The sequence below is a fragment of the Syngnathoides biaculeatus genome, chromosome 18 (assembly GCF_019802595.1).
Source record: "Syngnathoides biaculeatus isolate LvHL_M chromosome 18, ASM1980259v1, whole genome shotgun sequence".
Classification (NCBI taxonomy): domain Eukaryota; kingdom Metazoa; phylum Chordata; class Actinopteri; order Syngnathiformes; family Syngnathidae; genus Syngnathoides; species Syngnathoides biaculeatus.
Genome location: NC_084657.1, coordinates 11,259,255 through 11,281,255, shown reverse-complemented (window position 1 = coordinate 11,281,255; position 22,001 = coordinate 11,259,255). Strand labels below are relative to the sequence as shown.

At 44.0% G+C, this 22,001-nt stretch overlaps 1 protein-coding gene across 6 annotated transcripts in view; it reads left to right on the top strand.

Moving 5' to 3' along the window:
* The window catches only part of fgfr4 (fibroblast growth factor receptor 4), a 33,094-nt gene extending 25,607 nt beyond the window's left edge, over window positions 1–7,487 (top strand). For 5 of the 6 annotated variants that reach the window (XM_061803154.1, XM_061803158.1, XM_061803157.1 and 2 more), the window contains 8 exons: window positions 140–261; window positions 342–452; window positions 543–733; window positions 4,108–4,230; window positions 4,515–4,585; window positions 4,668–4,805; window positions 4,916–5,021; window positions 6,570–7,485. In XM_061803154.1, the coding sequence (XP_061659138.1) occupies window positions 140–261; window positions 342–452; window positions 543–733; window positions 4,108–4,230; window positions 4,515–4,585; window positions 4,668–4,805; window positions 4,916–5,021; window positions 6,570–6,746 (1,039 nt within the window). In that variant the 3' untranslated portion in view covers window positions 6,747–7,485. Of the gene's footprint in view, window positions 1–139; window positions 262–341; window positions 453–542; window positions 734–4,107; window positions 4,231–4,514; window positions 4,586–4,667; window positions 4,806–4,915; window positions 5,022–6,569 lie in introns of all 6 variants that reach the window. The other variant, XM_061803160.1, reaches the window with a different exon arrangement.
* Window positions 7,488–22,001: the final 14,514 nt, after the last annotated feature.

Sequence of the window (22,001 nt, the reverse complement as noted above, 5' to 3'; positions counted from 1 at the left end):
GTAAGATACCTGAAATGACTTCCAACGCAGCCGTCATGTCAATTAGCTCAAAAGCGATCATTTATTGTCAGCTTGCAGAGTCCCAAATTATGGTTGTGTTCAGCGCTTATTTTTCACAAATTCCCGTCTTCTGCTCTAGCTTGACACTGGGGAAACCTCTCGGGGAAGGTTGCTTTGGGCAAGTGGTCCGAGCTGAGGCCTATGGCATCAACAAGGACTCGCTAGATCAGGCCACCACCGTCGCAGTTAAGATGCTCAAAGGTAAAAAAAAAAAGATACAATTCAAATAACTTCAAAAGAAACTGCCCGCGTTAAATAAAGGTCCGTTTTTCTCGTTATAGACGACGCCACCGATAAAGATCTCGCAGACCTCATCTCTGAGATGGAACTGATGAAAGTGATGGACAAACACAAGAACATCATCAACCTGCTCGGAGTCTGCACTCAGGACGGTGAGTTCGGGAAGTGAGTCTTGGGTACTGATTCAAACCAGAACTAACTTGATTTTTTTGTCCTCTTTGTGGTCCTTCCTGCAAAACCAGGACCTCTTTATGTACTAGTGGAGTACGCCTCGAAAGGCAGCCTGCGGGAATACCTGCGAGCGCGAAGGCCTCCGGGCATGGACTACACCTTTGACGTGACCAAGGTGCCCGAGGAGCAGCTCACTTTTAAGGACTTGCTGTCTTGCGCCTACCAGGTGGCCCGGGGAATGGAGTACCTGGCCTCCAAACGGGTACGTCTTGACTTCATTCGGTCAAGTACTTCTTAAGGTCTATAAAGACTTGATCCAGTTTGTCAGTGCAGTAAAGACAATTTTTCCAGCCAGTTGTGAGGACCGGGGTTCAAATCTCACCTGTGTGGAGTTTGCATGATCTCCCCGTGCCTGCGTTGGTTTTCGCCCACATCCCAAAAACATGCAACATTCATTGGACACACTAAACTGCCCCTAGGTGTGATTGGTAGAGTGACTCGTGTCCGTCTCCATGTGCCCTGCGATTGGCTGGCGACCAGTTTAGGGTGTACCCTGCCTGCTGCCTGATGACAGCTGGGATTGGCTCCAGCACTTCCACAACCCTCGTGAGGATAAGCGGCTCAGAAAATGGATGGAAGTTCTAGACTTAAAGGTCTAGTGTCATCCCTATAAACATTCTAAAATAGATATTGAAATGAAAAATACATAAGATGATTCACTTCAATGTCTACATGAATAAAATAAATATGCGCGGAGGACGCGTCATCCGACATCCAATTGGTCGCCATATTGGCTGCATCTACTGTCTGTGACGTCACACTGGGACATTCGCCATCGAAAACACGCCGTGGCCCCTACTGTAAGACACGCCCCACCCAAGTGAAGTGTCCAGGGCAATATTACCGGATTGTTTCGAGCCACAATTAGATGACATGCGGATCACGGCCAAAACCGCCTCCCCGCCCTATCCGCCGCCGCGCAACAGTGATAAACGCCCACTCCTGCGGCGACCATGAGCGACCGCTGCGACGAGCCACCCCGGCAGACAAGGCTCGGCCTCATCGACAAGGCCGGGAACCCTGATTTATGGATTACGCCCGCTCCCAATTATTATTATTTTTTTTTATTTTATTTATTTTTTTTTTTAAAGTTGCTGTATACACACCTACCCTGTCATTTGGAACCCACGACGCTCTCGTCCTTTGCAGCCGTGAAATCCATTTTTTCACGACGAACCGGGTCTCTTGCAAACTCACGAGGGGTAAATCCGTCCTCCCGAGTGTTCACACAAAGGAACAACAAAGTGCCTTCCCGCAGGTGAAACAAACGAGTCCACTTGAGGGCGGTCCCGCCATGCACGTCACTTCCTGCTTCTTGTCGAAAACAAATCCCTCGAGAGGATTTTCATGGCGGGAGTTACAAAAAAACGTATACGTCAAAATCATGTTTTGTGGTGGAAAAAAGGCACGGGGCCGTGCCGGCTGCTGTTTTTTTTTTTCTTTCCCCCATTAATAACGTACTAAAAATCACGCATTTCATGAGCGTGGCACTTTAATTGCAAGTGTTTGTGATACAGACCGTATGAAAACTTTCAACCAGGCTCACACTTCCTGTAAAAACATTTGAACTTGTTAAAATACACGTAAACATATTCAAATGTACCTGATTTTCCAAATGAGGCGAAATGTGTGCTCGCTTCAATCTGTTTATTGAAAGTGACAGAAAAACAATGCGGTGGGTCCCAGAACTATAAATTCACAATTGTCCCCCCCAAAAAAACTGTAAAAATCCAGTAAAAAAAAAAAAATATAATGGTCGCTTGAGAAATGTGAAGCTCGTTACGGCGGGCGAGATGGTATCACATTTGGGTAATTGTTTCGAGAGAGAGTTGAAAGATTTTGTTTGTGTCGCATAAAATCCAGATGTTTTCTGGTTCGGTGGCTTTGGGCCGCTTCGCTTTGGGATTGGATGTCAACGCAACCGCGAGAACGCGTTTGCAAGCATGGATGGGAGGCGTCGCCAGCAACATTAAAAACACAAAGGTTCCAAATTTGGCGGCGTCAAAGTCCGTGCGAAATGTTTCAGCGTGACTTGGGGGGTGTTTCACGGGCGCAGTGCCTTAAGATCAATGGACCAGATGGGTCATTTTAAACCCCCCCACCCCGCCCGATCTTTCTTTTCTTGTTATATTCCCAGCATGCACCCCGCTCTCACTTATCAACACACTTCTTTGTCCGCCAGTCGCCGTCTCATCTCAGTCTCCAGTCCCGTCCACTCTCCTCCGTCCATCTGTCCGTCCCCGCCATCTTCAGGCTTTTGTCCCATTTAGCGCCGCCGTAAATCTGTTAGCAAACAGACCGGGCGGAGGCGTCGGGTTTCTGGGCCGGAGAGTTAACCCTCCATTATGCGGAGGCCCGCAAAACCGAGGCCTGGTCTTGCGGAAAGCCCGAGTCTATTTCGGACGGAAACCAAAATAAGCCTTAATGACACCCGTTCAATGCTAGTAAACGGTGCCTTTCAAAAGCCCCCGTTGAAACGCGCGCTTTTCTATATCAAGATGTTTGCGTTCGGTCAAATTTTGCCCGTGTGTTGACTTTGACCAGGACAGACATTTTGCCTTGCGTTTGAAAAAAAAAAAAAAAAAAAAAAGAAAGCCCAAATTGAACTCGTCTTAAACCGGGGGATAGTTGGTTACCGAGTCTGCCCAACAGTTTGGAGGTTCTGGGTTTGAATCTCAGTTCTGGCATTCCTGGATAGAGTTTGAGGTCTAATATATGGGAATTAACCTTCCCCCCAACCCCCCTGAATTTCCATCTATCTATCTATCTATCTATCTATCTATCTATCTATCTATCTATCTATCTATCTATCTATCTATCTATCTATCTATCTATCTATCTATCTATCTATCTATCTATCTATCTATCTATCTATCTATCTATCTATCTATCTAGTCATTCACTCACTTACTTGTGTGTATGGAAAGTACCTTAGCAAGCTGCAAGATCAAATCTTATATCTAATACGAATACGAGAAGTCTTCTATCATCACACAAAAGTTCCCGGCGAAATGATGGTGTTGCGAAGAATGAATGCGCCCAATACCTTTTCCAAAGTCGTCCCACACCACTCTTACTTAGTTCTGATACATCAACCTAAGCAATTTGCGAAATAATACGGCTTGGATTCTCCTTCATTCGAGGTCAAAATTGAAGAAAAACAGATAAATGCCATAATTTCATATGTACTTGAATCTAGGAGCTGATGACCCCCCCCCCCCACCCCTCGTCCAAAGACGGCTGACCTTGACTTGTAGTCATTGTTGCTGTCGTCAAGGGACTATTATTGTTGTTGAAAGATCTGTTGTTGTGCCTATTGTCTTTTTTGTCCCTCCCCTAGTTTCTCAACCCCTCACTTCTGTCTTCTCTGTCTATCTCCCTTTTTCCCCTGTACTCCGTTTCTCCAACACAACCCAATCGGCTGTGACGGACAGTCTGGATTCTATTTCCTCTTTCGAGGGACATTTTCACGTGCGGTTCGGTTTGTTCGAGTCAACGCGTTGCGGTGCTTGGTTCTAGACCTGAACGGACGGACAGTCTTATAGCACTCCCTCCCTCGGCTTTTGGTTTTCGCAGTGCATTCATCGAGATTTGGCGGCCAGGAACGTCCTGGTGACGGAGGACAACGTGATGAAGATCGCCGACTTTGGCCTGGCCAGGGGCGTCCACCAGATCGACTACTACAAGAAGACCACCAATGTGAGTGTCAGCCTCTACTCTGCCACTTTTGGTCCGTACTTGGAGACGCCAGTCAGATATTTAACTCTTGATTGGCAGGCATCTTAATGGGATGTAATTAGAAACGAGGGGGGGGGGTGGCAATTTTGGCCAGACCTTAGTGGGGAGGTGTCTTTTACAGTCAGACAATGAAAGTTGTAGTTTCAAATGTGTGCAGCTGTGTTGGCACGGCAACCCAGGGGTGGAATTCTAATCTGTGTCTGTACGGTGCCCCTCCCACCCCCCACCCCCGCTCCCCGATGCAGGGACGGCTGCCGGTGAAGTGGATGGCACCCGAGGCCTTGTTCGACCGGGTCTACACGCACCAGAGCGACGTGTAAGCGCTACACGCCGCCAACTGTCAAAAAAAAAAAAAAAACAATCCGACTGTACTTGAAAACGGCTCACCCGTTTTTCAGGTGGTCGTTCGGCGTGCTCATGTGGGAGATCTTCACCCTGGGGGGCTCGCCCTACCCCGGCATTCCTGTCGAGGAGCTATTCAAGCTGCTGAAGGAAGGACACCGCATGGACAAGCCCTCCAACTGCACCCACGAACTGTACGCTTAGAAAGTCACCAAAGGCAAGAAGTTGGTTTGTCTTGAGTAACTTTCTAATAATCTGCGGGTTTTTGTTTTTTTTTTTTGTTTTTTTTTTCTGTTCCATGAAGTTACATGATGATGCGCGAGTGTTGGCATGCCGTTCCCACCCAGAGGCCCACCTTCAAACAGCTTGTGGAAGAACTGGACAGAGTACTGCTGTCCATCTCTGATGAGGTAAGCGCGACATCTGCTATGCTATGCTAGGCTAAGCAGATACCCCAACACGAGCTAAGTGCCGAAATACAATAAAGTTAATTCATTATTGCATCAGCTAAACCAAACTAAGATATTAGAAATCTACCTGACAACATCGACCAATGAGATAAGGACAATATTAGCAAAGCATGGCTCGGTCATGTGATGCTAAAGGTGCCCACTAGCATGCGCAGGTTACGCAAAACTCGGCTAAGCTAAAACTGAGAAAAACCTTGCTGGAACACTCGGAAGCATTGAGGTAGATACAAATACAAGCGGCACTAAACTAAACTAAAGTCAAATAACATTTATTACAGACCGCTATCCGTGAGTTAGGCCACACGAACAATGCCAAGATTAGCCACTCTAAAACGGAAAAATCTTCAGGCTATCCTAAACGAAATGTGACAAGATGGGCACAAAAACATTTGCACTTGATTATTTTTGCCCCATCAATGAAACAAAACACGCCAGGAGGATTATTTAAACCTCATCCACGCCCCATCTATCAATTTACCAAACCAAATCTGGTCCTTTAGCCCTAAAATGTTCCCAGCCCTGGCATACTGCACGCTAACGCACGTGCGAGCCAGATGGCCTCCAATCTTTCACGAGGACGTAAAAATTCAGCACAAAACCCCAAAAACAAAACATAAGAACATGTTTTGGGCGCAAAGTGATGAGCAATTACATGTTATTGATTTGTTGATCAACTACAGATGTTCTCGGCATCACGAGTGAAAGTAAAGTAGGCGCAAATGAACCCGAATCCTGTCCAAAAACCGTCGCATCGCAATATTCTGCAGCACAACCACCCAATGTCAATTTCCTGAAAAGTATTCACGCGCTGTATTTATGTAGAAGTACAGACTGGTGTTAAAAAAAAAAAGTCATTAAAAAACATATTTCAGGAAGTGTAATAAATCTACTGGTAAACAAATGTAAAAATAATATTAAAAAAACAAAAAAATACATAAAAAAGGCAATGAAAGACAAAAGTGCTACTCCTAAATATAAATGCCATTTCAGTTGCAATAAACCTAACCAATAATAATAAAAAATGTCAAAATCAACCAAAAATAATTTGAAGAAATTAGACACAAATATCCATTCAGCCATCCAAAATGCTTTTAAAAAATGGCTCAAGAAAATATTTTTAAATACCATTTAAAAACAATCAAAATAACCTTAAAATAACTATTTAAAAAATATGTTTTTCCAATTTTATTTTGAAAAACTGCAAGACAAAATGTGATTTCAAAGTGCTATTTCAAATGTCCAAATAAATCTGATAATAATATTTTCTATTTAAAAAAAAATCTCAAGAAAGAAATGCTATTGAAAACACGTTTCAAAATGTTTAAACAAATGTTATCAGTAAAAAGAGGATAAAAGGTAAAAAGTAAAGACTGCCCCCTGGACACGGTGTCAAAAAATAAAAACAGACCAAGTCCACTTTTGTTCTGAGTGGCTCATTTGCTATTTCGCGCCTCGCCCTAACCCCCAACCCGAACTCCATCTGTGCAGTACTTGGACCTGTCCACGCCCTTCGAGCAGTACTCTCCATCATGCGAGGACACGTCCAGCTCCTGCTCCTCGGACAACGACTCTGTTTTCACCCACGACGCCCTGTCCACCGAACCGTGCCTACTGGGCTACCAGGATGCCCGCCCCCACGGGGACCCCAAGACACCGCTCCGATAAGACCTCGATGCCGGTCAGTGGCCATATATGGACGCTCCCCCTCCCCCGTTGAAACACGCTTACACGTATGGAGCACTGAGGACATGTGTTGTACTTTGGACACCAACAGCTGGGACGTTTTCGTCAACCGCGGCACTAAAACACACCCGAAGACACGCCGGAAGGAGCCCGAAGGGGTGAAAATGTTATTTTTAAAGACATTTTATTTTTAACGAGGAAAAAAAATAGATTTATTTTGCTATGTTAAAAAAAGAGAAGCGACTGTTAATTATAAATCTCTCTATATAAAATTATTTTACTTTTTTGTGTTCCTTATTTAAAAGAAAGTCTTAAATCTCAGGATATCTTGTGCTTGTAAGAAAAAGAGGAAAAATTTGGAAAAAGTGCCTGAATTTATGATTTCCTGTGAATATATTAGATGAATAAAATATTGTATGTATATATCTTCAAGTGGTAATGCAAATACAATTGCCTTTATAAATTATTTTGTATGACACTAAATGGCGTGATGCCTCAAATTTTTGGACCAAAATCTCCAGGCCCAGTTTATTCCCAAAAAATTATTTGTACTTTTTTTTTTTACTTTTTAACAGCATCATTATGATTTCATTTTGTTTACACATAATATTTTTAGTGGATTTTTTAAAGGAATATTTTTTCCAATTAATAGCATTTCTTTAATTTAAAAAAGTTTCCATTTTAAATGTAATTTTCTTTATTTTTCTTAAATAAATAGCATTTGAGAAATATTTAAACAAGCACCTTATTCTCCATTAGCGGTTTTTTTTTTTGTTTTTTTTTTTTGCCCCCTTTCAATGAGGTCACTGATAGGTTTTGCGTAGACAGAGGGTCCCAGTTTGGGGACTCTGTGGGGAGCCCAATGCAAAAGCCAGTGTGATTGATTTGAAATGGAGGAGCAGCCAGGGAACAGAGCTGGTGGGAGAAGGGTGCTTGGTGGGCGGAGGGGGTGGGGGGTGGGGGCGAGCTAGCCGGTCGCCTTTGTGACGCGGCTAACCCTTCAACCCGGCCCCCGGAGTCCCGGAGAGGGGGTCCACTGGCAAGAGCGTCCTTGGGCGGGTCGGACAATGCGGGCTTTTTAAAACGGGCGTGTCTGTAGGCCCGCTGGAGCTTGTGTGTAAATGAAGATAGAGGGGCTCTTATTATGTTAATAAAACACTTATCCCCCACCCACAGCCACACACACACACACACACACACACACTCAATTACAGACCCCCAAACAAACACCCCCCTATCTTGAGCCCAGGGCTCCATCTCTGGAAAAAAAAAAAAAAAAAAAAGTCTTAATTCACTTTGGCCAACAAGAGCAGCTGCAGAAAATGCTCTGCGCCCCCCCCCCCTTCCATCAGGGATGAGAAAATAACACATTTGACCTCAATTGACTTGTATATTTAATTTAATAAATTCATACATATATGCATACAGTGGTACCTCTACTTAGGCATGTCTCTTAACCATAAAAAATTCAGGTTACAAAACACCTCCTCGGAAAAATATTGCCTCCGAAGGGAGACGGGAAAATTCAGGATATGAAAGGAAAAAAATGGATGCTGGATTTCCACGTAAACATCCTGCATCTTGGTTTTTGTGGCGTGATAGAGCCGCTCTCCCATTGGCTATTGCCGCAGCATCTTCCTGGCATCCCATTGGCTAGGAGGAAAGTCAGTCTTTACCCATGATGCTTTTTGATTCCCTTTAACGCTCGAGTTTTTTTATTATATATTTTTTTTAGGTTTTATTTTGCATTTCTGTGTTTTTCCATTTAATTCACCAGTAGAAAATAGGAAAAAGCAGTCTCAAGTTAAAATAAAATAAAAAAACGATCACCATTAAAAAAAAATGCAATATAATTTTTTTATTTGAATGTGTTATTAAATGTTAATATTTATGTTTGGCTTTATTTTTCATGAATAGATTTTAAGTTGCCTTTTTCAATTTTTTAAAGCATTTGTCATTGTAACATTTTAAAATCCTCAGAGTTTTCATACATATTTCAATTGGATTTTGATTTATTTATTATGATTTAAAATATTTGCATATTTGACAAATTTATTTCGTAACTTTTATTTTTTAAGAACTTATGTTTTGTGATTTTGTTTGGATATTTTAATAGCATTTTCTTTTCAATCTTTATTTTATCAAAGCATTTTTAACCGCAGGTTATTTTATACCCAATTTTGTTAATTAACGTTTCAAGATTTTTTTTGAGATTTTTCAACAGTTTTTCTTTTTTTTTTTTTAAATTGTAATTTCATTGCGAGTTCCTTCTATACATGAAAAAAAAAAAAAAACGAAATCCATTTTTACATATACAGTATGTTTTAAACGCAGTGTCGAGCACCTCAGTCGCATTTGCAGACAACGCGGTCTCTGCGCCTGAGGTGGGGGGGGGGCAAGACAGAACGAAAGTGACGTGAGGAAGACGAGAGACAGACGGGCGCTGAGAAGGAGACGAGAAGGGTGACGAGACCAGACCAGGCGGGGGGAGGGGCTTAAAGGTCAAGAGAAAGAGAGAAGGCAGCGGCTGTCCGAGTATCCTCGTCTGCCGGCAGCTTTTCAAGTGCTTGTTACTTGTAGGCTGTGTGGTACTCAACATGTGTGTGTGTCTGTAAAATCACTCACACGCAGTAATTCTCGGACAGTCGGGCACTTCGGGCGACGCTGGGGGTCTTTCTCCAAACTCAGAATCAGGGCCAAGAACGAGCCGGACGTGCACTGCGATTGACTTCCAGCCAGCCCAAAGTCCGCCTCGCCCTTGCCCACCGCCAACAGTGGCCAACGTCCTCCGACTGATCGGCAGTCAGTCCACGGCGTACGCCCGCTTCGCTTGCCAAAAGTCCGCCGCGTTGGGCTCCGGTAACGGCCGCAACCATCGTAAGGATCAGGGCAATAGAAAACGGACGGATTTGGATATTAAATGCATGTAAACCGGGACTGGTGTTCCAGAGCACGAACATGAAGTTCAACCGCAAAGTTGGAAATGAGAAGACGGGCCGTCGCCTGTTTTAGCTCAACTTCCCCGCCGTGACACGCCGCAGTCTCCTTGGAACGACGCGATCGTTAACATTTAGCGTCTCGGTCCTGTCGTTTGGCGCTTTCGGGAGGGGGGGTTAAAAGAAAAAAAAACATCCAGAGTTTTAACAGAGTGCAGACCTTGTTGGGTTGGAAGCTCACTCGTAAAGCTACCAAGCCACATCCTCGGCCTGGCTTTAAACGCAGATTCGTCTTCATTTCACGCTCGGGTTTTCCTCGGAAGCGGCCACAAAGTATTTGAGCCGCGCTAACTCGACATCCCGACAGAGTTGACGCACCAACTCCGCTGGCGTACCCCAAAAAGAACTTTGTTCTTCCATTTACCGAACATTTACTGAACATGAAAAATCCGCATCAGGCTGCAGGTTGCAATGAAAATACAGACCGGAAGAGACACAGAATGGCATCGAAGTCAATGTCCGTGTTTTAGAACAACAATGTGGAAACCACGGAAACAGAATGACAGAATGGCAAAGGTTAGGTCAGGTTAAAGTATTTAGTACATTCTATATTCAACCCCAAATTACAACCAAACGCCTACTTCTTCTTCTTTTCGGCTTGTCCCATTAGGGGTCGCCACAGCGTGTCATCTTTTTCCATCTAAGCCCATCTCGTGGATCCTCCTCTCTCACCCCCACAGTCCTCATGTCCTCCCTCACAACATCCATCAACCTTTTCTTTGGTCTCTTCCCTGGTAAGCGTGCTCACAAGTGTGGCAGTGCGTCACATTTTCTGGCCTACTTTATCTACTGACAACCGGAAGTACTTGGGACTCTGGCTACAAAACACGCACAGTATGTGTGATGCGGCCAAGAAGAGGGCGAGGAAGTGGAGCCATGTGGACCCGTGCTGCTAAAAAAAAAAATCCCTACAAAAAAACACTTTCGTAACAAAAGAATGTATTGAAAAAGTGGATCCGGACTCAATCACAGAGCGAAATCTGCAACTTGTTTAGGGCCTCCGGGCTAATATTTTGTCTCAGATGTTAGAACTTCAAAGCCGTTTTGACTCCACAGACCGGAGCGTCTTTGGAAATTTCAGCCCGGACGAATATACGGACATCAGTTTCTCTCAGGCCGCGTGTGTGTGTGTACGAACAAAGTCACTTCACACATTCGATAACAAGTCGCGGTTCAGCGCCAGACTTAATCAACTTCGGTGGGCTAAAGAGGTCGCAGATCGTAGTGGGGTTAGCGCCAGAAACCAGCCGAGTCAGGAAAAAAAAAAGTTTAGTGCTAACGGCTCCAAATCAGTGCGCCCCGCATTACGATCGCTAACCAATTACAAATTTAGGCCAAGTTATGACTTTGCAACATAAAATTTGGGAGACACGCCTAAAAATGAGTTTGGAACAGATCCACGTCACAGCGATGAGGCACTCTAAAGTGGCCACACCGGCGTGAACAACCCCCCCCACCCACCCTCACAGGCTAGCTTCCGAGTCATACTTTTGAAACGTGTTTCATTTCGCTTTTCGAACGTTCCTCTCTCTGCCGCACACGCGCTCGCGGCAGACAACGAGGCGCTCTACAGCGGCCACACCGGCGTTAAATCCCCGCCTACACGCTGGCTTCACAGTTCTTCAGTAATTAGCTTCAAAAATATGTCACACATTAATAAACAAAACCTGAAAGTCAACTTGCAGTCTTTCAACTTTACAAATGAATGTTTGGACGTCGACCTCCCCGGCGGACGGAAATTCTGCTCTCCTGATGTCGGCGTGGCGGTTCGAATCCCGCTTTTAGTCTGTAAAGATTTCCCGTAAGAAAGCAGCGCAGTACATTTTTAACCCTATATTTGGCAGAAAGAAGAAAAAACATGCTCAGTGTTTGGTTAAAAGTTTAAAACGTGTGTGTGTGTGTGGTGAGTTTGGCCCAAGCAAGTGATTTTTACAAGCCTGTTATTATGCTTCCATGTCTGTACGTTCAGGGCCAATCCAAACAGCCTTTGATTTACATTTCACGATTGCATGTACGTCCCAAAATAACCCGGTCCGAGCGCCGTCTTACATGCGTGCGTCCGTTTTGATCCTTTTTAGAGCCGCGAGGGGTGCGCCCTGGATTGGTCCGCAGCCAATTTTAGGGTACATATTAGACAAGCTAACATTTTGGGAACGTGAGAGGAAGTTGCAGTGACCAGAGAACGGTAATACGAAGCAAGATTTTTGGTCTGTGAGGCAGATGTGCAAACCACTAGGCGACCGTGCTGCCTAACAAGGTCTCAGCGTTAGCATTAAAATCCCTGCAGGACGAACGCATAAATCCACTCAATAGTAACGTTGTTGGAAGCGGGAGACCCCCACCAACGCAGACAGGAGGCGTCCGCCCCACCGCCGCCGCCCCCCCGACCCCGCCCGTCTCCGCGGCGGGCAGCCGACTGCTCATTTATTGCTCTGTAATTTCAGCAGACTAATTGACAAGGAGTCGGGCGACGAGGGAGAAGAAGAAGAGGAGGAATCGGAATAGTGAGCGGGAGGCGCGTGCGATGCATTCAGGTGTGGTCGGTAAAATGCGTTTAAAAAAAAAAAAATGAGGCGACAATGATGTGCTACGGAGGCCAGACGCGGTGACTCCACTGTGCCGAGACGGCGAGGCAAACACAAGAAGCTTTCAGGAGACTGAGTGCCTCCCCTCAGGGCGCTTTTTCCCTAACGTCTGTTTGTTGACACCCCGACCTGATCAATAGTCCATTCAGACTTAAACCAGCCACTCAGGAGAGGCCAGACCTCCGCCGGGGCCGGCAGTCCGAAGTCTGAAAGATAAAAAGTCAATCAATCAATCAATTCGAACACACTAAATGCTCTGTTCGCAACATTAGAGATTTTTAAGCAATCGTGGGGTCGCGCTCCTTCAGTGTAGTACCGCATTGCGCCACAACGGGATCGGCAGCCCTGAGGTCCGCTGGAAAAGATGCCGCGGAGTTTACACCGAGAACAAGAGGCAGAGTCGATTCCAAATGAAGAGTCATCCCCAGTAGTAGTTTAGAGTATACGTATCCGAGTATTTACTTTGTATGTTTTTCTGCTCTGTGTGTTTTCATGTCGCAGTTGTGAGAAGTTTTGGAATCACTGAAGTCGCAATGCTAATTTTCAATAGCCCGTCTATGGCGTTGCCCTTTATATGTTAGCATTACGCTAGCTGCCTTTAGTTTGATGAATTGGACACGTGTCAAACCAAAATGATCCCACGTGACATCATCCCGGTTTGATTTGCATGGACCTTTGAGATTTCCGAGGTTTCTCAAATGCAGCACGATCAGTATGATCACTATAATTTTTTTTGTTTTTGTTTTTTTTCCAAAAGGAATTCTGCTAGTTGTTAGCAACCACATCACAGGCTGATCTATTCTAATTATATTTCTTGGCGATATTTGTGTGTGTGTGTGTGTGTGCGCGAGCATTCCACCCAGTGACTCCGGATCTCCATGCAGCGCGTCGCCACTAATCCCCCCTTCCTGTTTTCCCGCAAGAGAAGTGAAGCGGAGAGGAAGCACAGCAGATCCGACGATTAGAACGATAAAAGTCACGGTCGCTTTTTAACCAAAAAGCCAGCGAGCCAGAATCATCACCCCGGGCAGTTTTTTTTTTCTTGTTGTTGTTGTTTTAAGTTGAAATGTGTACCAAAAACACACGACCACACACTGATTACTGTTAAGGTTCCATGCAGAGGAGGATTTGTTTCTTGCAGCTTTTTATTTTTATTTTTTCATGGGGAGCTGTCTGCATTTCTGACACACATCACGCTAAATTGAATTAAATCCATTAAGATATCAGAAAACGTTGGACTTGGATCCACGATGGATGCAATTTAAGGTGGCAAAGAAACAATTATATGGCAGTAAATAAATAGTATGTGATGTAACGTGACGAGGAAATCGTAACTGGATTGGCTGGGTGTGGGGTTCTGATTCCTTTGCTGATGTCTGTGAACTGAAGTGACCCGACCTGTTTTACGCTGAATTTCAGACGGTGGAATTTGAGCCAATTGAATCTCAGGAGACTGCAAATATTGCGTTTGAATTTTGAAAGGTTGATTTTTATCATATACAGGGATTCCTCGGTCCTCGACCACAATCTGTTTCAGAAAACGGTTTGAGAAGTGATTTGTTCGAAAACCAAAACAATGTTTCCCATTAGAATGAATGGAAAAAGAAATAATGCATTCCAAGGCAAAAAAATTTGGCTTTTTATAGCATTTTTTGTAGGTTTTCTTGATAATAAACTGCATATTAGAAAAACACGTATAGTTTAAATACTTTATATAATAAAATAATGTAAGAAATATATTTATTTTTTTGCTTAAAATGTATGTTTTAGTAGTAGAGTACGCTAGGCTTGGAGTGGATTGGTTATTTCCGGGTTTTTTCGACGGCATGGGAATTCACAACAAAGCGCGTCTGAGTCGGCTGGTCTGGCCGCGCACAATACGGGGGCGTTCGAGTTCCGATTTTCGTTGAAAAACAGAAGCAAAAAAAAAATCTCGAAATTTTCGCTCGAAAAACGATTTGTTCGAAAACGGAGACGTTCCAGAACTGAGGGTTTACTGGACTGAATTTAACATTGAAAAGTAAAGCTATCGAAAATGTGATCACATTGAAAGAACGATGGGAACATTAAAATGTAGTCAAAATATGCATACAAAAATACAACAAAATTTGCAGTGGGATTTTCAATTCATTTCCTAGTGGCGCATATTTACTTCCATACAATTCACGCCGACTCCAGTCAAGACATTTTGCAGATGGGGGTGGGCCTTGAAGCCAGAAGTGCTCATTACGGGATTTAAAAAAAACTGAACTGAGGACCCAAAACCAAAATATTGCAAAAAAAAAAAAATGAAGAAAAAAAAATAGAGTCGACGACAATTATCAAAGTTATCTCGGACAAAATATTGAGAAGCCGTGAATGATTGTGAAGAAGATGACGACGACGCGTGTAGGACCCACACATCCGCGGAACATCTCCCCGAATCCGGCCCGTGGACCGTGATCTCATAGCCTGAGCAGTCCAACTCAGCCCACAGAAGCACGACGCGCTTCTGCCTCGCATTATTCCACAAAATTATTACAACAACTGCGCGTCAAAACACATTAGGGCGCGCACGCACACAGATTTAATTTTAATACACGACAAATATAAATGTATTTTTTCATGAATGCTTTGCTTCTAAAAGTCGTCTAAATGTGCAAATATGTCACAAGACTCCCATCATGCTCTGCTATGATGCTTGTTTCCATGGTTACCACATCGTAACAGGGAACACGACAAGTTAAAAAAATAAAAAAAAATATATCAGGAATAAGATTTTAACCCCAAATCCATTGGGAAGTTGAATGTTGCTTTTTTTTTTTTTTTTTTTTTTAAAGGGAGTGCGTGCACAGGTGTACCGACTGCGTCGAGATGCCCAGCGTGGCGTAAATATTTGGGAAAGATTTTTTCCGGGGATTACCGTCAGGATGTTGAAGGGGGTGCGCTGCACGGTTCCACCGCGATCCGAATGACAACAACCAACAAGCACCCTGGAACGGACAAAACGTGAACATGAACAATATACACTGAAATATGTCATTCTCATAGTAATGACTTTTTTCCCCAAATCCCACAAAGTTCCAAAATGTGCAGGGTCCGCCCGGCCACCCTCCCTTCAGGACAAACAAGCAGCCAACCGCCGAATGTTCTCTGTGGTCGCGAATCGTGGCCGGGATATTTGCGTAATGAGCAAACCTCCTCACCTCCAACTCATTTTGTTTTGCCAGCATTTGCGGTTCAGCGGTTCCGAGATTCTCCCGTAATCAATCAGGCCACGTTCGGGTTCTCGGGCGGAAGTCTGTCGCAAAGAGAGGGACACTTTACGGGACTCGTGCCGAGCGGCAGATCGGTATTTAGCACCGGCCGGACGATTCCAACGCACGGCCGTCAGGACGTGAGTCGCGGTTGTTTTTTAGGATTTGGGGCGGGTGTTGAAGGTGGTGCAGACCTTCAAAAGTGCACCAGAGGCCGGACCCGAATATTCATGCATGGGCCTTGCCGTGCATCCGCATTTAACTTAACGAGGCGTATGAAATCTTTTTTTTTTTTTGTTTTTTTTTTTTAACTTTGCAGGAAATGACTTTTTGCGGTCGGGTAGTTAAAAAGTGACCGCGGGAAGTTTTGCATTTAGAATCAAATCGTCAGGAAGGAAACGAGGATCCGCAGCTCGTAAGGCGAGAACGCGACCAAGGTTGTTTTTTTTTATTTCGTAACGTTTAAACATGCAGGTGAAGCCTTGGATTTAATAAGTGGTTGACCCTTGACCCTCACCTAAACGTTTCCTGTAGTTGCGGACCAGACGTGCACAATGACCGGAAGGAATTTTGGACCAAAAGCAGTTGCAGTTCATCGCAATTCTCGAGCTGTCTGGTGTGAACACGTCGCCTGACACCTCTCAGTCGGGTTGAGGTCGGGACTTTGATTGGGCCACTCCAGACCATGAGTCCTTCTGTTTTTGATTGGCTTCAGTTTTTTGGAACACGAATCCACTTCTGAGCTTCACCTGTCGTTCTTCAAATAATCTTGTGAATTATTTTTTCCACTGATGACAGCAAGTTGTCCAGGCCGTGTAATTGGTCAGCACGCCGATTTGATGCTTCCCGGCTGGGATCAAGGTTTGGATGTTGCTGTGCCATTTTTTTTCAGACACCTTGCTTACCCGTTTCTCCCAACTTTTGATTTCCATCCCAAACTGCTTGCCCTAAACATTTTTTTAAACTACGGACTTCCATAATTCTTAAAAAAAAAAAAAAATCAAAGCACCGCTTGAATATTCCAAACAGAGCTATTCCACCGCCTCTACCCTAAAGCAGTTTTTTCTCAACTTTTTAAACTGTACAACCCCTTCGACATGTCCAAGCATGTTGGTTATTGAGGTCTGAAAGACTAATTTGTCACCAGCGTACTTCACTCCATCATTGGCAATCACACAGAAATCAACACACACCCGCATAAATGCCATCTCTTTCAGGGTGGAGGGTTTTTTTTTTTTTTTTGTAAACGTGATTCCCCTTGGCACAGTCGACCTTTCATTCGCATCCAGTCCCGCTGACAGCAGCGCGAAAGTCGCCCTGTGAGGTTTACGCTTCGATGAACGAGACGATTCAAGGAGGAGGAAAATGATTCAATGTGTGTGTGCATTCGCCCCCCCCTCTCCCTTCCCCCACGCGGGGGAGGGAGGGAATACAGAACGACCACTGGCTGGATGGCGAGATGTGAGAAGTGGGTGGTTTCCGACTAAATAAGACACATTAGGGGAGCCAGCCGGGTGCCAGTTGAAGACTGGAGAGCCTCTGTTTCATGGGGGAGGGGGGGCGGAGTCACTTAAAGTGGTCATTGTTGCATGAATTTAATATTTTGGCAGAATTCAGAGATTTGTTTCGGACAAAATTTTACAGCCCGTTTCTGAAAAGGTGCAACAATTGAGAACGACAATTTTAGCTGAAGAGTGCCTCGTTGTGGCTCGGCCGGTCAAGCGTTGGCCTCGCAGTTCTGAGGTCCCGGGTTCAATCCCGGACCCTCCTGTGTGGAGTTTGCATGTTCTCCCCCCCGTGCCTGCGTGGGTTTCCTCCCACATCCCAAAAATTAATTGGGACACTCTAAATTGCCCCGAGGTGTGATTGTGAGTGTGACTGTTTGTCGCTATGTGGCCTGCGATTGGCTGAACTGGTTGTTCAGGATGTACCCCGCCTCCTGCCCATTGACAGCATTGCCCGCGACCCTTGTGAGGATACGCAGCAAAGAAAATGGATGGACGGAGTGCCTCGTTTTTGGCTGGAAGTGGGCACAGGTCACCCTAAATTAAACCACTTTTGCCAACCTTTTTAGACGGCATGCACACCCTTCCAAAAACAGCTTTTTGCAAACTACAGGCCACACATTCCCGGTGAAGGTCAGAAATTCCCGATCACCCAAATGTGTCTCATAGCCCTGCAATGAGTTCTTCCTTGGCCCTCGTTCCACCCGCCTTTTGCGGAAAAGCCGTTTTACTCGGAATTCAACAAGACAATGCCTCTCTGCAGTTACGCAACATAATTGGAAACATGGATCTCCACTAAAATTGCGTTCCTCCTTGGCAGATGCACCGGGACCGCCGTGGAAATTAGTTTTCGCCCGCTTGTTTTTCTTCTCCTCTGGTTCCGAGTACCGTCCGGACCGACACGTGCGCCCTTTTCTGGTCCCAGCTCGCGTTCGCGCAGCAAACGAATTGCGCGGCGTCCGTCCGCAGGTACTTGGCTGCCCTTCGACTTTGTTCAAGTGCCGTGTTGACAGGGAAAACAAGCCCCGGGGGAGCAAACGGCAGGAGGGGCCCGAGGGTCCGACCTTGGCACGGGCTTCGCGGCCTTTGGACGAGAATTTTGGACCGGAGGCCTTTCCTGAAATCGTCCGGATGGAATCTGACCAGGATTGCGGATTGCCGCCTCCCGGGAGGCACGGCCGCCCGCTCGTTCCTCACGCTTTAAATGGAGTCCATTTCGAAGCAGAATTTTATGATTTGGTTTTGTGGCCGCAAATGAAATCAGAGGATATGTCAGTTGTTCCCTTGTTCACTTCTGTCCAACATTTTTATACCATTTCAGGGAGGCATTGCATAACAACGTCCTCAGAAGGAATTATTGGAGGCCACCGGCAAAGCACGAAAAAGAAGTCATAAAGCTTTTGAATATGTATTAATGTGGCTTTGTCGGTTCTTCGGCGCTAACATGAGGAACCCGTTCAAGAGTTTTTAGAGCGTTCCCCTCCCCACCGAATAATTGTGGACACGAGGTTTGGACACAAGACAATGAAATTATGGGTGACACCGAGATGATGCCGTAGCATTCGTCCGTCATAAAAGTATTGATTTATGGGTTTTCAAAGATGCTGGATTAAATGGTCAAACTGTGTAATGATACGATGCCTTCATTTTGTTTTTTGTCGTGCGTTTTAAATTCAGCGAATCGCATTTAAGTAAAGTTTAGTTTTATTTAACTTTTACGGATTATACAGCTCAATTACATTCATTTTGGCCCAATTTTCATTGAAAGTATCTGCAATATATTTTAATTTAATTTTAATATTTAAATGAATGAATTAATTGGATTTTAATTTAATTTTAATTCAGTCATTATTTTCCTTTTTCTTCTATACTGTATTTACAAACAGTGTTAAAGTCTCAAGTGAAAACAAATGTTTATTAAATTTGACATCATGGAGAAGAATGTTGTTAACAAGCCTGCCAAATTTGAACGATGCCATAAATTAAAAATAAATTCACCCTCTTCGTCGTTCTTCCTCTCAGCCTGTGACGTGCGGGAACTCGCGGGCAATAACGAGCCGCTCAAAAGATGCCTTTCCGGGGCGCAGACATCATCAGCTAGCTAACTGCAACGTCACAACTGCGCGAGATTACTTGTGATGTAACTTGACAAAATCAGTATGAAATTTGCAAATGCTGAAAATGTGCCACCTCAAAACCAGTTTCACCAGTCAACACGAAGTTTGGCAGACGTACTGAGCAACGAAAGGGGGGGCACAAAAAAATAAAAGTAATGGGCGCAAATGAAGAAGATGGCGGCCATTTTGGCTCTAAGTTGCGTTTTAGGCTCCATTTCCAATGGTCCAAAAATGACAAACGAACTCCGTCATCGGCACATTTGAACGGGTGGCCAATGGATGATCATTCCATGCACAGCGAAAATGAAATAATCATAATAAAACACGGCCTTTAGTGAGATGAGGACATTTTCGGCCTTACCGAGGAACGGAAGCCGAAGGGAATAAGAGGAGGAGACAATAAGGTGTAGGATGTGCAAGGAGGATAACAAATGAGATAGAAAGAGCGTTGGGGAAAGGGGGGGGGGGTGAGTAGTGAGGAAGGGTGGAGGGAAAAGATGAAAAGGAGGAGGTGAGGAGGGAGAGGGGGCGGATGCGGGTGAAGCCGAAATCTCCAAGGGAACAAAGAGGCACTCATACAAGCAACAGCTGAAAACATCTTTAGCCTGGAAGTTTGGCCCCCGTGCATGCGTGCGCTCATTCATGTTGCAAATATTTAGCAACTGCTCCGCTCGCAGTTTGACTGGCTTCACGCTGGACACTTCATTAGGTACGCCTGCACAATGGGAATTTGTTTATCACTTTTCTTAATTATTATCATATTATTATTTAATGATAATGATTGCACACCAAAAATATAAAATTAAATTTTGGTTCAAGCAAGGCGTGCTTTAAGCCAATGATTGTGATATTAAACAAATGTACTTGTATAGACAAACAAAGTGCATCAATATAAATATGAAATACTGTAAATATATTTTGCAAAATATATTTTTAATGTGAAATTTGGATGCTGAGTTCTTGAAGACCGTGACACAATCATAAGAATACATTAGTGTGAAAAATAATATATAAAAATATATTTACAGCATCAATAATATGAATGCGAATAAAATAGCATCCTTAGTTGAAATTGTAGAAAATTATTACACTACAATTTATATTATTGAAGAATAAATTATATATTTGTATAGAGATAAACAAAGTGCATCAATATAAATATGAAATACTGTACATGTATTTTCCAAAATATATTTTTAATGTGAAATTTGGCTGCTGAGTTCTTGAAGACCGTGACAAAATCATAAGAATATTTTAGTCTGGAAAAAAATAGATAAAAATATATTTACAGCATCAAAATATGAATGCTAATAAAATAGGTTCCTTAGTTAAAATGTTAGAAAATGATTACACTAATTTATATTATTGAGGAATAAATTATATACAATGTATATATATATATATATATATATATATAGTTATGGCACATGACCCTTGTGAGGATAAGCGGCCAAGAAAATGGTTGGATGGATATATAGTTATATACACATCTGAATAAATGATCCCATTTGATAAGCTGCTTGGACATTTATTGCAACTGTATTGCACTATACACAACTAAATATTAATGTAAATACTAATAGATGGACAAAAAGAAATTTATTTTAACATTAACTGTACTAGGTTTGTTAGTTGTTTGAGATTATTGTATTACAAAAATAATAACGATTAATGCATCCATCCACTATCTGAGCCGATAATCCTCACCCTGTACACCCTGAACTGGTTGCCAGCCAATAAAAATTAAAATAATACTAATAAAATACTAACATTCAAACTAGCCATAATAAGTAACTGTTATCTACCTCTATTTTTTTTATTGGTTTGTATTAGTTTTATGTAGCGTAATAAGGTGAGCAAAATTTTAGGAACAGTTCCCAGTTTTTGACCACGGCAAACGCCGACCTCAAAAAGAAACTTTTTTTTTTTTTTTGTATTTAAGTGAGAAACTTTGGACTACGCAGGGGTACCTAATGTAGTGTCTGGCGAGTCTCTCTCATCACGCCAGTGAACTTGGATTCCAGAATCCAGAGGAGTCGGTTCCGGTGATGATAAGACGTTACATTTTCTTTTTTTTTCTTCCCTCCACAACCTCCAAAACAAACAGGACGGCGTCACGAGAGAGAGAGAACAAGTGTGCCTCGGTCCTTCCTTTCCCTTCGCCTCCTCTCCTTCCGCTCGCTCCCTCCTTTCCTTATCTCGCAACCTTCCTCCAGTGCCAGCTGTTGTTTTGAAGGCCGTGGGAGTAGCCGGGGTCCCCGGGTCAAGACCTCCGCGCTGCTCCGCCTGGACAAACGCGGCCATTGTAAGTTGAAGTGCACGGGGGGGCCGTTAGGTGTTTAGTACGTGTGCGTTATTTGCTGCAACCTCCCGACCCCCCCACCCCCACCCTCACCCGGGGTTTACAGCTCTATTTGACACACTGGAAAAGAGCGGTGGGATTTCTACTCGCATGGCCAATCATTCCACTCCAAATTCTGAGGTGGATTTCTTGCAAAAGTGAAAATGTGGACGGTTGTACAAGAGATTCATTAACTGCGGAGCCCAGTTTTCGAGCAATTTTGAACACTACTCTTGAAGTAAGTGCAGTATTACTTCCAGAGACTTGGAAATTGAAACCACCACTCGGGCCAATAAACACAACATGTCATCAAATTTGGCCCGCTCGGGTTGAGCACGGATTAAAAATACAAAGTGGAGCAGCTCCAAGTACCAAAATGACTCGTTTTCCCCGCAATTTAATTTGGGATAGCCCACGGCACTTTCCGACTTAAAAATTTAGATTCTGTGGAAGATCC